Here is a 13,708-nt window from a genome sequence, read left to right as displayed (position 1 = left end):
ATAAGAGAAATCATGGCCAAAATAATTAATCAAAATACACATGTTCAAAAGACTTTGGCAGAAATTTAAAACCGTGGTAATCAGCAGAAATAATTGTGAAGAGACAAAATTCTGAGAGAAGCTTACATTTTATGAATGTATAAACTCAAAGCAAACTTAGATGCATTTATTGTTAAAAGCAAAATCAATTTAAAAAGTAGATGGTTTTCTGTTGTTTGTGAAATTGAGAGAGCTGATGTACATGTTAGTTTGCAATATTGAATGATACCTTGCAAACTGCCTGCCATTTTTATTTTTGCACTGACAAGAAATTAGCCAGGAAACACTGCTGGATGCTTTCAAACATCTAAGTGTTTTTCTCAAATGTGTGCCTGTGGTGCTAATAAAGGAAATGGTAATATTCCAGATTAAATAATTAATGCTATGTTGACAGCTGTAATTTGTCAAACTCCTTGAAGGAGTTACACAATAAATAACTCTTGTGCTGATACCCAAAGTTCAGGAGGTGAGCCAGCCAGACATGAGCATTAATAGAATTTGATTTTTCTGAAACTCTAATAGGAAAGGCGTTCTGGGCCCAGTAGTTGATTTCCATTGCATCTCATCGTGAGTTGCAGTCCTGCTGAAAGTTTTCATATTGCAAGCCAGTGCTTGAGCTGTAAAGTTATCAAATGCAAGTTAAAACATTATAGATAATATTCACTTGTCTTTGGTAGTGGTAAAATGCAGCATTTTAATGGATTTCATAAGGATTGTTGTATTACCTTAAACTGCTGCACTTTTCCTTGCTCCACAAGATAATGTTCATTTTCAGGGATGATGCAATATGCTATTCTCTAAAGAAGAGATACATTAGTTTTCATTATTTGTAAAGTTACTCTCTAAAATGTACCCACTTCACATTTCTGACCAGTTCTGATTATTTTACTTCTGCTGTTTAGTTTTATTTCCTACATGGCCTTTCTTTCAGGCAGAAAGTTTAGGATTTTGCTGCAAATCGTATTCTGAAAAACAACATAACACCTTTCAAAACAGAAAACCATTGACATCATTGGCATATCATTCCAAAAATCAGTATCTTGAAATTGAATATGCAAATATTGTACTCAACCTAAACTTTCAAAATTTTAAAAGTCATTCAAGGGTGAACTTATTCCAACCATAGGGGTCTCGCTTATTGGCTAGAGAGCCAGTAAGAGCCCTGCGGTGCCCTCATAGGGGAAAGCCCAAAGTATCATGCACAGAACTGGCCAGTTTGGGATTTCGAGGATGTAGGACCATGGTCTAGAAACTTCACTCATCGTCAAGTGGAATTGATGCCTGCCCCATCCCCTGAGAGCTGCCAATGGCCAGAGGCTCAGTTTTCCATTCCCGTTAGTGCACCTGGAAGTATCTGTAGCTATTGGTAATGCACCTAAAAGAAACCTAGGACTACAGAGGGACCAAGTTCATGGATTGATTTTTTTTTTCCATTCTTCCACAGGATGAGGGTGCCACTGGAATTTGTTCCTCATCCCCTAACTGCCCTTCAAAAATAGTCGCCTTCTTGAACTGCTGCAGCCCATGTATTCTAGTACTCACCCACAGTGCTTCTCAGAAGAGAATTTCAGGATATTGCTCCCTCGCCAGTGAAAGAACAGAGATATATTTCTAAGTCAGAATGGTGTGTAGTTTGAAGGCATCTTCCAGATGGTCATGTTCCTATGTATCTGTTGCCCTAGTTCTTCCAGGTTGTAGAGTTTGTGGGTTTGGAAGGTGCTGCCAAAGGAGTCTTGCTGAGTTGCTACAGTGCATCTTGTATATGGCACACATTACTGCCACTGTGCATCAGTGGTGCACAGTGTGATTAGAGATATGTTGTGGGACAGGAAGCAGATCAAGTAGACTGCTTTGTCCTGGATAGTATGGACCTTCTTTAGAATTATTGCATCTGTATTCGCTCAGTTAAGTGGAAATTATTTCATCACATTCCTGATTAATGCCATGCAAAAGATGTAGAGTGGCTTTGAGGAGTCAGGAATTGAGTTACTCACCAAAGAATTCTGAGTCTCTGATCTGATCTGTAGCCACAGTATTTATATGACTAGTACAGTTCACTTTCTGGTCAATGGTAACCTACTATTCAGTGATGGTAATGCTATTGAAAGTCAAAGGAGATGATTAGGATTTCTCTTGTTGGAGATGTACATTACCTGGCTCTTGTGTGATTCAAATATTACTTGCCACTTATCAGCCCAAATGTAAATATTGTCCAGGTCTTGGTGAATATTGGCACAGATTGTTTCAGTATCTGAGGGGTTAGTAATGGTGCTGAACATTATGCATTCATCAGCAAGAATCTCAATTTCTGACTTTAGTATGAAGGGAAGTATTGATGAAGCAGCTATAGATGGTTAGGCTGAGGACTTTGCTGCAGGAGATCCGTAGGGTAGAGTCCTGAGTCTGAGCTGATTGACCTTGAGAACAATAACTATCTTCCTTTGTGTCAGATATGACACCAATCAGCAGAAAATATTCTCTCAATTCCAACTGACTATTCTGTTAGGACTCCTTGATATCACATTCTGCTAAATACTGCCTTGAAGTCAAAGGCAGTTACTCCCACTTCCCCTCAAATTCTGCTGTTTTGTTCATATTTGGACAAAGGCTGTGATTAGGTCAGGAACTGAATCGCTCTGGTGAAACCCAAACTGTGCATCACTGAGCAAGTTACTTCTGTACAAGTGCAGAATGATTTGGATGGCAACTTGCTGACCATCTTAAGTTGACAATATCATAATGACAAAGTGAGCACTGGGAACCTGAGTGAGCAGAGAAAGCAGCTCTGTATTCTGCTTAGTGATCGTGAAAGTAACAGCTTGAAGACCATGAATAAAGTGTAATCAAAAAGTTGAAATCAATGCAAAATCAGAAATAGAGAGTGAATCCTTAAAGGGAGTGATATGGGCTGTGGTGAAATGTGGTAGAATTAGCATCCATCACAGAGCTCAGAGAGGACCTCAGATCATGGTAGACTATAAAGTAATCATTGATGATGATGCTGAAATAACGTAGCATTGTGGAGGTGAAGTTCAGCTTCTGTTGTTTTGTTGCTGTTGGCTCCAAAAATGTTAATGTAACTCCGACTTCGACAAAACAATCTGAGGTTCAGCTCCAAGATTAAGATATTTTGTTTCAAAAAGCGAACAGTGGAATGCCTCTCAACTCAAATGATTTTGGAATTTCTCACTGGACCTCATATCTGCCACTTGCTTGAAATAATTGTGTCCCTACATATAAATTACAGCAGGCACCATTAGCCTCATTGTAATTATAACAGCAAAACATGGCCCAATCTTTCTGTATACCAGTATATAAAGTAACATAATGCCAGCACGACAGAGAACAATCAGCATGGGTCCAGCTCTTTCTGAGAAACCTGCAATGCTATAAGGGGATGCCAACATGAAGTAGCAAGAAGGACCATTTGCCAACTACCTTATATAACATCACTGCTACTTTAGTAAATAACGGATGGATATTGGCTTGACTATTGAATGCCTGTAACTGAATACATACGTGTTGGGTTTGCTAACTCTTCATTTTTGCCAATCATTTCTCACTCCTGTCACTTGTCCAATTCAGCAAAGACTGCCAATGGGTTCAAGGCCCTTTACAATTCTTTCAGAATAGTTTTCATCCTTTGTGACATTTCCTCATCAGTTATTCCAATCCCTTTAGATTTCATTTACATCAGTGATAAGTTGACTTTGGGAAAGTTTTGAGCAAACTCCCATAATTTGAAGTAGATTTTAGCCCTAGGTTACCTGCAGATAGCCAAATCATGGTCAGTGATCCAATAATTTAGACAGACTCCCTATGGAGATGAATTCCAACCTTCACATTGATAGTCACAGTGACACAATGTCAGGTATTGTCAATGTGCTAAATGAGGCAGACTTTGAACAAATCTAGCACCTCAAGATTGGGCACCTATGAGGCCAAGACAAACAACAGAATCATACTCCAACACAATCTATAACCTTATGACCTGGTATATTCCCCAATCAAGGCTGCATTTGCCAGAGTGTGGCATCAAGGAGCCCTAACAGAATTAGAATCAACGGGAATCAGGAGAAAATCTATCCACAGGTAGCACTAGAATGATGGTTATCTCTCTCCAGAAGTTCCTCAGGATAGTGTCCTAAGCCTGACCATCTTCAGCTGCTTCATTAATGACCATCTCTCCATCATAAGGTCAGAGATGGGATATTGAGGGGATATTCACTGATGATCATACAACGTTCAGCAGCAATCATAACTTCTCATATACTGAAGCAGTCCATGTTCAAATGCAAGATCTGTAATTATCGAGGCTTGAGCTGAAACGTGGTAGTAACATTCACACCACACAAATGACAAGCAATGCCCAGTAATGACAATCTCGAATGAGACACCATCTAACCATGAATTCAATGACATTACCACCACTGAATCCTCACTATTATCATCATGGTGAGTACCATTGTCCAGAAACTCAACTGGCCTCGTCACATAAACACAGTGGCTACAAGAGCAGGTCAGATCCCACACATAGGGTGGCATGGTGGCTCAATGGTTAGTACTGCAGCCTCACAGCACCAGGCACCTGGGTTTGATTCCAGCCTCAGGCGACCGTCTGTGTGGAGTTTGCACATTCTCCCCGTGTCTGTGTAGGTTTCCTCCAGATGCTCCATTTCCTCCCACAGTCCAAAGATGAGCAGGTCAGGTGAATTGGCCATGCTAAATTGCCCAGAGTGTTAGGTGCATTAGTCTGAGGGAAATGGGTTTGGGTGGGTTTTTTTTTGGAGGATTAGTGTGGGCTTGTTGGGCCAAATGGCCTGTTTCCACACTGTAGGGAATCGAATCTAATCTTAAAAAAAAAACTGTGGCAAGTGACTCATCTCCTGTATCCCCAAAGCCTGTTCATCATTGTCAAAGCTCAAGTCAGGAGGGTGATGGAATACTCCCCACTTGCTTGGATAGGTGCAGCTCCAACAATCCCCAAGAAGCTTGACATCATACAGGACAATGCAGCCTGCTTGAGTGGCATCACATTGACAAGCATCCACTCCTGCCACCACCACCGCTCAGCAGTAGCAGTGTGTATTAAGTATAAGATGCACTGCAGAAATTCACCAAAGATCCTTACACAGCACCTTCCAAACCTACAACTGTTACCATCTAGAAGGACAAAGACAACAAATTCTTGGGAACAACAACTCCCTCCAAGTTCCCCTCCAAGCCACTCGCCATCCTGACTCGGAAATATATGGCTGTTCCTTCAGCGTCCTTGGGTCAACAGCTTTGAATTCCCTCCCCAACCTCTCCACAGCAGGTGGACTGCAGCAGCTCATTGCCACCTTCCCGTGGACAATAAAATATGATGTCCAAATTCTAAAAGTGAATAAAATAAAGGAAGGCCATCTTTATTAGTGTAGGATTATTAGGCTGTGAAAAAATACAAGTGCAAAAAAGGATATATATGCCTGAAAAACAATTCAGAAAAGATTCACTTGACTCATTCCTTGGATAAAGGGCTTACCACAGGAGGAAACGTTGAGCAGGTATTGCCTATAACCAAGAAAATTTAGAAGAATAGGAAGTGATCTTAGATAAACAAGGGAGCCAAGGATTATGGAAGCCGATCGGAAAGTTGAGCCAAGATACCCATCAGACTAGGACCATATGCAATAGCAGGGGATGCTTTGAATGGCTGAACAGTCTACTGCTGCTCCTAAATGCCATGTTTTTTAGTTATGGAATGGGTCGCCTGATTGAGGTCATTGCAAAATCCGAGGCCCTCAACAGTCTTGAGATTGGTAAAGGTGGATATGGAAGGGGGAGGAGAATAATTTTCTGAAGATGAGGGGGGGATCAGATTTCTTTCTTGTGAAACATGAAGGAATGCTCCTGGCCCTTCAAAAAGAAATGAACATTTATCGTTGGGTTGCTGCTTTGCAGCAGTTGCAGCCGATGCTGGATATAGTGTAACATTGGTACAGTAAAACAATAATAATTAGGTTTTATATACTTCATTATTATTGAGGATTATTAGGGTTTAACGACTGAGACAGGTTCTCCAACTTTCCAAGTGTAGGGTCTGTGGCAGATTGAGAGTCCTACACTTTAGACAGGAACAGACCAGCAAATCATTCCCTGCTCTCAGGGTTCCATCAAAAAGAAGGCCTTAAAATCTGCTATTTTAATAAATCATTTAAATTCCACTCTGAATCCTTGAGCTGCAAATTACATTTAGATTATAAAAACAAGGCTATTGTCACTTCACAAAATATATTCTTCTTCTATAACTCATCATACAGTGCAAATTTTGTTCAAAACTAATGAAAATATACTAATACCAACCTCCTTTAAGGTGCCACGGACAGTAAAGAGTTTGTAGATGGCGTAGATTGGTACTAGCGACATTGAAGACACAGCGATACCCCATCCAACAAGGTTAGCCCAGTTTGGAAAGACATATCCATCATAGGTTAAAGGCTTGAACTTCACAATACTGACAATCACTACAAACTGATGAGAAAAGGGAACATGTAATGTGTTACTTAAGACAGTAAGGGTTCCCATGAAGGAGCAGAAGTTGACTAAATATGGCAATCATTATTTTTTATGTCTAAATGTTCACTTTAAAGCTAAAGTAAAAGCTCAAATATTTCAAAGATGATGTTCAAATAATGTAGAATTACACATATTAAAATATGAAGTTATTCTAAAACATTGTTACTGTGTCCTGACAGCAGCAGAGCTCAACTACTTATGTCTAGACAATAGACAGGCGATAGGTGAAGACCACTTTATTTATATTTCCCTTCAAGTTATGTGCTAGTACAAAGTGAAGTGGCTCAGGTGATTGAGAATTCAGATAGAGCTACACAAGACTTAAAATTGGAGGACTCATTAGTCAGACATCTGGATAATAAATTAAGTAAATGCAGCAAACATAGTTTGTGAGACAAGGGCAAAACATATATGCTGTAGGAAATTTTGGGGAGGGATGTTTGGCAGTAAGCCAGTATCAATACTTCATGTGGGGAAAAGTTGGATTGCAGACATAAGGTCTGAGGAACTGAGGAAGGGATTTAAAGATGTGCTGTATGGAACAAAAATTTGAAAGTGGAAAATGATGTTAACATACTCCCAAGACCTGAGCACATAATCTAGGGTGATGTGACTTACGGGCATAAGTGAGGGTTTACTAAACTGTTCAAGGTGTTGATTTATCAGGTGAGATGTTATACTGAAGACCCCCTGCACATTCAGCATATTATACTGAAGACCCCCTTAGCTGCACATTAAAAAAATCTTGTGATCTTATTCCAACGAACAGTAGAAGTTATGGCTAATTATTTATCTCTCAATGACGATCAATGACATACTTCATCTAGTTCTTGCTTTTATTGTTAATTGTGGATTTACCTAACTTTTCTCACAACATCTGCCAAGTTTTGTTTACATTACACCTCAGAAAAGGTCCTTCATTTGTTACATCACACTTTGAACCAGAGGTCTTATGTTAATTAGCATAAACATTGCTCAGTAAAATAGCAAGGGGAAATTACTTTTGGAGAAAATTGTTAAATGGATGAAATGTACATGATTCAGGCTAGCTTCAATGAAACTAGATTGAAAGCCATGGCCGTGATGCTAGAGTATAACCTTAAATTGGGTCAATTAAGCTAGACATGGAGTGTGGCTACTTTGTGATCAAGTATGAATAAATCCATCAAAACATTGAAGAAAGTGATAGACAAGATTTTATCTTGATCTGTACCAAAAAGTACTGAATCACTGGGATTCAGTAAAAGCTAGAAAAGTGGGCAGGTTAGTGACTTAGAAAGGAATAGACTTAGAGGTAAGTCGATGGATCTTGTTTTCATGGACCTCCAGAAGGCTTTTGATAAAGTCCCACATGAGACATTTAGGGAAAGTGGTAACCCATGGAATTGAGGGCAAATTACTGACGTGCGTAGGAAGTTGATTGGGTGGCAGGAAACAGTTGGAATAATAGGTAAGTACTCAAATTGGCAGCATGTGAATAGTGGTGTCCCACAGGTTTCTGTTAGGGCCTCAATTATTCACAACATTTGTTATTTGATAATGACATAGAAAATCAAATATACAAACTTGCTGAAGATGTAAAAACTTATGCAGCATTGTAGACAGTGTTGATGACAGCATACAATTCATTGATAGAATAGATGAATGGGCAAAGCTGTGGAAGATGGATTTCAACATAAGCAAGTATGAGTTTATCCATTCTGGACTGATAAAGGATAGATCAGGGTACTTTTTAGAAGGCACAAAATTAAATACAATGGATGTCCAATGAGATTTGGGGGCTTCAAGTACATAGCTCTTTAAAATCATGAACAGATGCAGAAAATAGTCAAGAGGGCTAATGTAATGCTGACCATCATATCTAAAGAGCTGCAGTATAGGGATGAAGACATTATCCAGCAGTTCTATCAAACCCTATTTAAGCCCACTTTGAACACTGTGAGCAGATCTTGGTACCACACCTTAGGAAGGATGTTTTAGCCCTGGAGAGAGTTCAACGTAAGTTTACAAGAATGCTACCTGGACTTCAGCGATTATGTTATGAGGAAAGATTAGCCAAAATAGACCTTTATTTTCTAGAATTTAGATGGTTAAGGGATGATCTAATCAACATCTTTAGGATATTAATAGGGAAAGACATGGTAGATAAAGATAAGCTATTTCCACCAGTTGAATATTTTAGAACTGGTCTAAAAATTAGAGCCAGACTGTTTAGGGGAAATGCTAGAAAGTACTTTCACAGGCAAAAAGTAATGGAGGTTTGGAACTGTCTTCCTAAAACCATGGTCAATGCTAGTTCAGTTATTAAATTTTAATCTGAGATAAACAATTTTTATTAAGCAAGGGTATCAAGGCCCAAGGCCAATAAACAAAGTTATGAAATGCCCTGATCTATCCTTTCTCAGTCTGAAATGGATAACCTCACTTTTACACATGTTAAAATCCATCTGCCACAGCTTTAGCCATTCATCTAATCTATCAATGTCCTATTTTATCTAGTCATAGTGTCATAGAGATGTACAGCACAGAAACAGACCCTTCGGTCCAATCCTTTCATGCCAAGCAGCTATCCCAAATCTATCTATTCTCTCCTGCCAGCACCTTGCCCATATCCTTCCAAATCCTTCCTATTCATATACCCATCCAAATGCCTTTAAAATGCTGCAATTGTACCAGCCTCCACCACTTCCTCTGGCTGCTCATTCCATACAAGTACCACCCTCTGCGTGAAACAGTTGCCCCTTAAGTCTCTTTTATATCTTTCCACTGTCACCCTAAATCTATGCCATCTAGTTCTGGATTCCCCCACCCCAGGGAAAGAAAAATGTCTATTTATCCTATCCACACCCCTCATGATTCTATAAACCTCAATAAGGTCACCCCTCAGCCTCTGATGCTCCAGGGAAAACATGCATGGAAAGAAACTTAATGTGAGTAAGTGAGTGAAATGTTCTACAGTTTTGCTTCATTCATCTCTAAACACAAAAATAAACTTTCGTGAAGTGCTCTTTCTCAGGATTAAAGAACTTGGTTGGCTCCATTATGGGGGAAATTATTTTTGGTGGAACAGTTAAGTAGTTATTTCCTGCTTCATAATGTTATTATTTTAATGTCAATTCATGGTCACCAATACCTGTGTTTTTTTTTCAGATCTAATTTCCAGATTGCACTTCTATCCTTCACTTGCAACATTTAGTTGAGAGCAGGTTAGACGACAGACTTCCCTGTAATTGACAGGCTATAATGTGCTTTTGTCCAATAAATGAGAGAGATAATTTAGTTGATCTCTTATAGGTTGAAAAGTCTGTCATCATTATCTTTCCCACTGCATCAACTTATTTCGATATGGAACTGCATTTAGTAGTTGACTGGGGTACATGTCGAGTTACCAAATTGACGATCTTGTATCTGCAACGTCCCAGTTGGGAAGTGATTATTCTACTAGAGGAATATAGTATAGGAAAATGATGAAGGAGAATGGTCTGTATGGGGACAGATTGTCAACATCTGTTTAATAGCACACATTGTTTGCCAATTTTCCACAATGACCACATCATCATTCCTGGTCCTGTCACATAAAATCTGTTACTTAACAGATGGCTTGCAGAACTGAATGTCAAAGGCTGCACATATTCTTTTGCAAAGAGGCAAGGTGTAGCCAGCGAAATGCCAGAGTAGTTAAATTCAATAAGACACATGTTACCTTGTTTTACAATTTGTTTCTGACAACTACCAGCTGTATGCCTAAAGACCTGCCAAAAGCATACTGCTGCTATTAAAGTAAATGTGACTAATTATATAACCTTAGGGGAAGGTCTTTGTAAGAACCAAATCTACAAGGCATATACATCCCATTTGTTGGATTGCGCAAAGAAATGGCCTAAAGAATTCTGCTGATTTAATTAGGTGTAATTGAAAGCCTTTTTTATATATTATACTTAAGAATTCACTCACCTTCTGGAAAAATGTTGTTCCAACTATTTAATTAAAGTGCTATTTGACATTGTTCAGTATTCCAACAGCTGCTGGTCGATTTTAGCTTTGAATTGCATTGTCTTTAATGAACCACCTATTCTGTATTTCCTTTTACTTTACCCTGATAATGAGCTGAAAAAATGCATGTACTAAATCCATGCCTAAGGAAATAAATCTAATTTCATCAACAACTAACATGCAGCTACGATTGGAATTAAACTACTATTGGTAACTTTCGGATTGAAGGTAAACACAAGAAATATTTACAGGTTGCAAACTAAAAGACCAGTATGAAATGTTTAAAAATCAAATAAATAATTAAAATGGAAATGCAGGGCCAGATGATGTGTTGTACCTACACTATGTCAGAACTGGTAGGCCCTGTTGCGGTTCATAGTGATCACATCTATAGCAACTGTAGGTTGTTTGAGGAACTCTAGCTCCGAGCTGATGTGCTGGCGCCTGAGTTTCAAACATCTGTGTCACGTCTAAGGATGGGGAGAGTTACCTGGACGCTGTGTTTCAGGAAGCAGTCACGCTGTTTCAATTAACTACCTTAAATTCAGTCAGTGGTCAGGGACAGAAGAATGTAAATAGGAACGATTCAGGTAGTGGGATCTAGGAGGTAGTGCTTGAGCTTATCTAACAGGTTTGAGATTCTTGCTCCTTTCATGGATGAGACTGGGGGCTGTAGGGAGGATGAGCAAACTGCACAACTATTCATGTTATACATTAATGGTCTGGACAAAGAAAGTGATGCATTGTTGCTAATTTTAAAGATGTACATATGTACGTATATATACTGGCCGTATTGAATGCACTGTTTGTACAGTAAATATTCTATGCCATGTTGTTCATCAATGCATCCATGTGTTAAAGATATTCTACCATATCAACAAATAAAGTCATTTTGCCTCAGGTGATGTGGCTCAAATCCAGTTGTTAAATGCTGAACACGCTATTGTGTCTGAATTTTCATAAGGTGAGCCTCTGCATTATTGTCAGCTCCAGAAGCCAGAATATTGATCATACAAACAGAGTATTCAATGCAGCCAGTGTACGCTGGCATTTACATGCCATATAAGTCTCCTCTTACTCTCTTTTCTAATTCTTTCAGCCCAACCCTTAATTCCAGAAGTCCCACCCTCAAAACATGACACCTATTAATTGGGAATAGGGGTGGGTTCCAATTTCCATATGCATGGTGCATGAAGGCAACAAAATACATTAAAAATGCAACTGCCTGAGGCTAATCTGATTTTTTTTTTCGCTGGTGGATTACCCAAGTAAATTACTTGTCGATTTCACCTTGCTCGGACATGGTTTAAAACTATTGCATAGTCCTTTGGAGAGGTAGAGTTCTCCTTTGGAGAGACATATGGCAGACGTAATCAACACTTTGAGAATAATAGGCTGGCCTTTAGAATTGTTAAAGGTAGACTTGAGTGTGAGAATACAGTGCTTAAACATATTGAAACTGTCAAGAGAGCTATTAAGGAATCTAACATTCCTACTTTTTAAAATATTTGATGGGGGTTGAGGAAGAAACTATCTGCTGTATTTAAAAAAAAAATCAGTACTTGCTATTTTACTCACTCTGCCTGTTGGCATAAACCTTTGGACTATCAATACAGGGATAAGTAATGGCATAGCTGATTTTATAACCTTGAATTATAACAATGAGCTGCATTTCATTGATAGTTCCAAGTCATTATAAACTCTTTTTGAAGTGGGATTATGAATTCTTAAATTTGCGAACACAGGCTGTCTATGCATGATCAGCATGCTGGGCACTGCAATCAGTTAATTAGATGTGCCATTTTATATGGTTCACCAGTCATTTGGATGCATACATACCTATATACCCAACATCACACCAACACCAAAACCTACAACTCACATCATTCTTGTATGTGCTGGCAAAACATATTGTTGGCTTGACTACAAAATCTGTTGGTGGTAGGCACCACTCATATTTACTACAAAAAAAAGCATGAGACAGCCAGCTTCACCTGTTCAAATTTTAAGCTATCTTCCCCTTTGAGGATTGTCAGAAGTTACTGGACACTGTTTGTGACAAAAGTAGTGGCCACATCCTTTCATGAGTTTTCATCTAGGTAGCCATTACCTTACAGGATAACTTTGATGTGCCCAATCTTAGTATCAAGATTATACGGTGAGTAGATTGCTAGGGTCCCATTCATGAGATTGTGGATAAAGGTGATTTTGTACCTGTTGAACTATAGGAACCTCAACACGTGTACTAACCAGTGAACTTAGGCTTTTGGTAGATAGTAGAGAATCCAGTGATAGGTTTCTCAACTAAATAATAAATAATGGGGTTAGATTGTGATGGGGTTAGATAGAGGAGAATATTTTGGCATGGAGGGGAAGAGGGAGCATAAGAATTGTGTATTGAGTTTAGTGAGGGTGAGAGATGAGATTTGAAAAGCTGTTTATTGTTTTACTGTTTTGTTTCCATATCATAAACAAAGTACCGGTAGACCTGTACAGGTCCTCACAGCCCAGCTCTTCACCTCGCTGCTTCAACACTGTTTCCAGGGTCATCCACCACCATTCCTATAAAACCTAGCTCCCCGAATCTGAATCAGTGCTTCCAAGGCAATTTCTCCTGGGTCAGGTCATGAGAGGCAAGAATTACCCGTACTGGGCTGTACCATCACTGGAGGTAGAATCTCAGTCTTTGCCTGTTAAATCTAAATTTACAGAGTGCACAAACTCTGAACTCCTATGTATTGACAAGTGTTAAGATTTTTAGCACAGGATTCTCTTCAGTATTTAAAACAGACAGATGTATGGTTACAGAGAGGAGTGGTCACAATGGGATTAGTTTTAGGTTGCTCCAATAAAGAATTGGTACTGGCTTGATGGTCTTTTTCTATGCAAAATTCTTTGACTCCTTGGTTCATCCTTATTCAGTCAATTAACTCATTAGAACATAGAACATAGAAGAATACAGCGCAGTACAGGCCCTTCGGCCCTCGATGTTGCGCCGATCCAAGCCCACCTAACCTACACTAGCCCACTCTTTTACACCTCTATCAAGTCACCCCTAAACCTTCCTTTCTCCAATGAAACAACCCCAAGTGCCTCAGCCTTTCCTGATACGATCTTT

At 39.2% G+C, this 13,708-nt stretch overlaps 1 protein-coding gene across 3 annotated transcripts in view; it reads right to left on the bottom strand.

Moving 5' to 3' along the window:
- Nucleotides 1–523: 523 nt before the first annotated feature.
- slc6a2 (solute carrier family 6 member 2) overlaps nucleotides 524–13,708 on the bottom strand; it is a 175,916-nt gene continuing 162,731 nt past the window's right edge. For all 3 annotated transcript variants that reach the window (XM_043707014.1, XM_043707015.1, XM_043707016.1), the window contains 3 exons: nucleotides 6,385–6,552; nucleotides 765–836; nucleotides 524–656 (listed from right to left, as the gene is read on the bottom strand). In XM_043707014.1, coding sequence (XP_043562949.1) covers nucleotides 633–656; nucleotides 765–836; nucleotides 6,385–6,552 — 264 coding nt within the window. In that variant the 3' untranslated portion in view covers nucleotides 524–632. The remainder of the gene's footprint in view (nucleotides 657–764; nucleotides 837–6,384; nucleotides 6,553–13,708) is intronic.

Source organism: Chiloscyllium plagiosum, chromosome 17 (assembly GCF_004010195.1).
Source record: "Chiloscyllium plagiosum isolate BGI_BamShark_2017 chromosome 17, ASM401019v2, whole genome shotgun sequence".
NCBI classification, from domain to species: Eukaryota; Metazoa; Chordata; class Chondrichthyes; order Orectolobiformes; family Hemiscylliidae; genus Chiloscyllium; species Chiloscyllium plagiosum.
The sequence above is the reverse complement of the archived record's forward strand: the minus strand, read 5'-3'. Positions and strand labels throughout refer to the sequence as shown.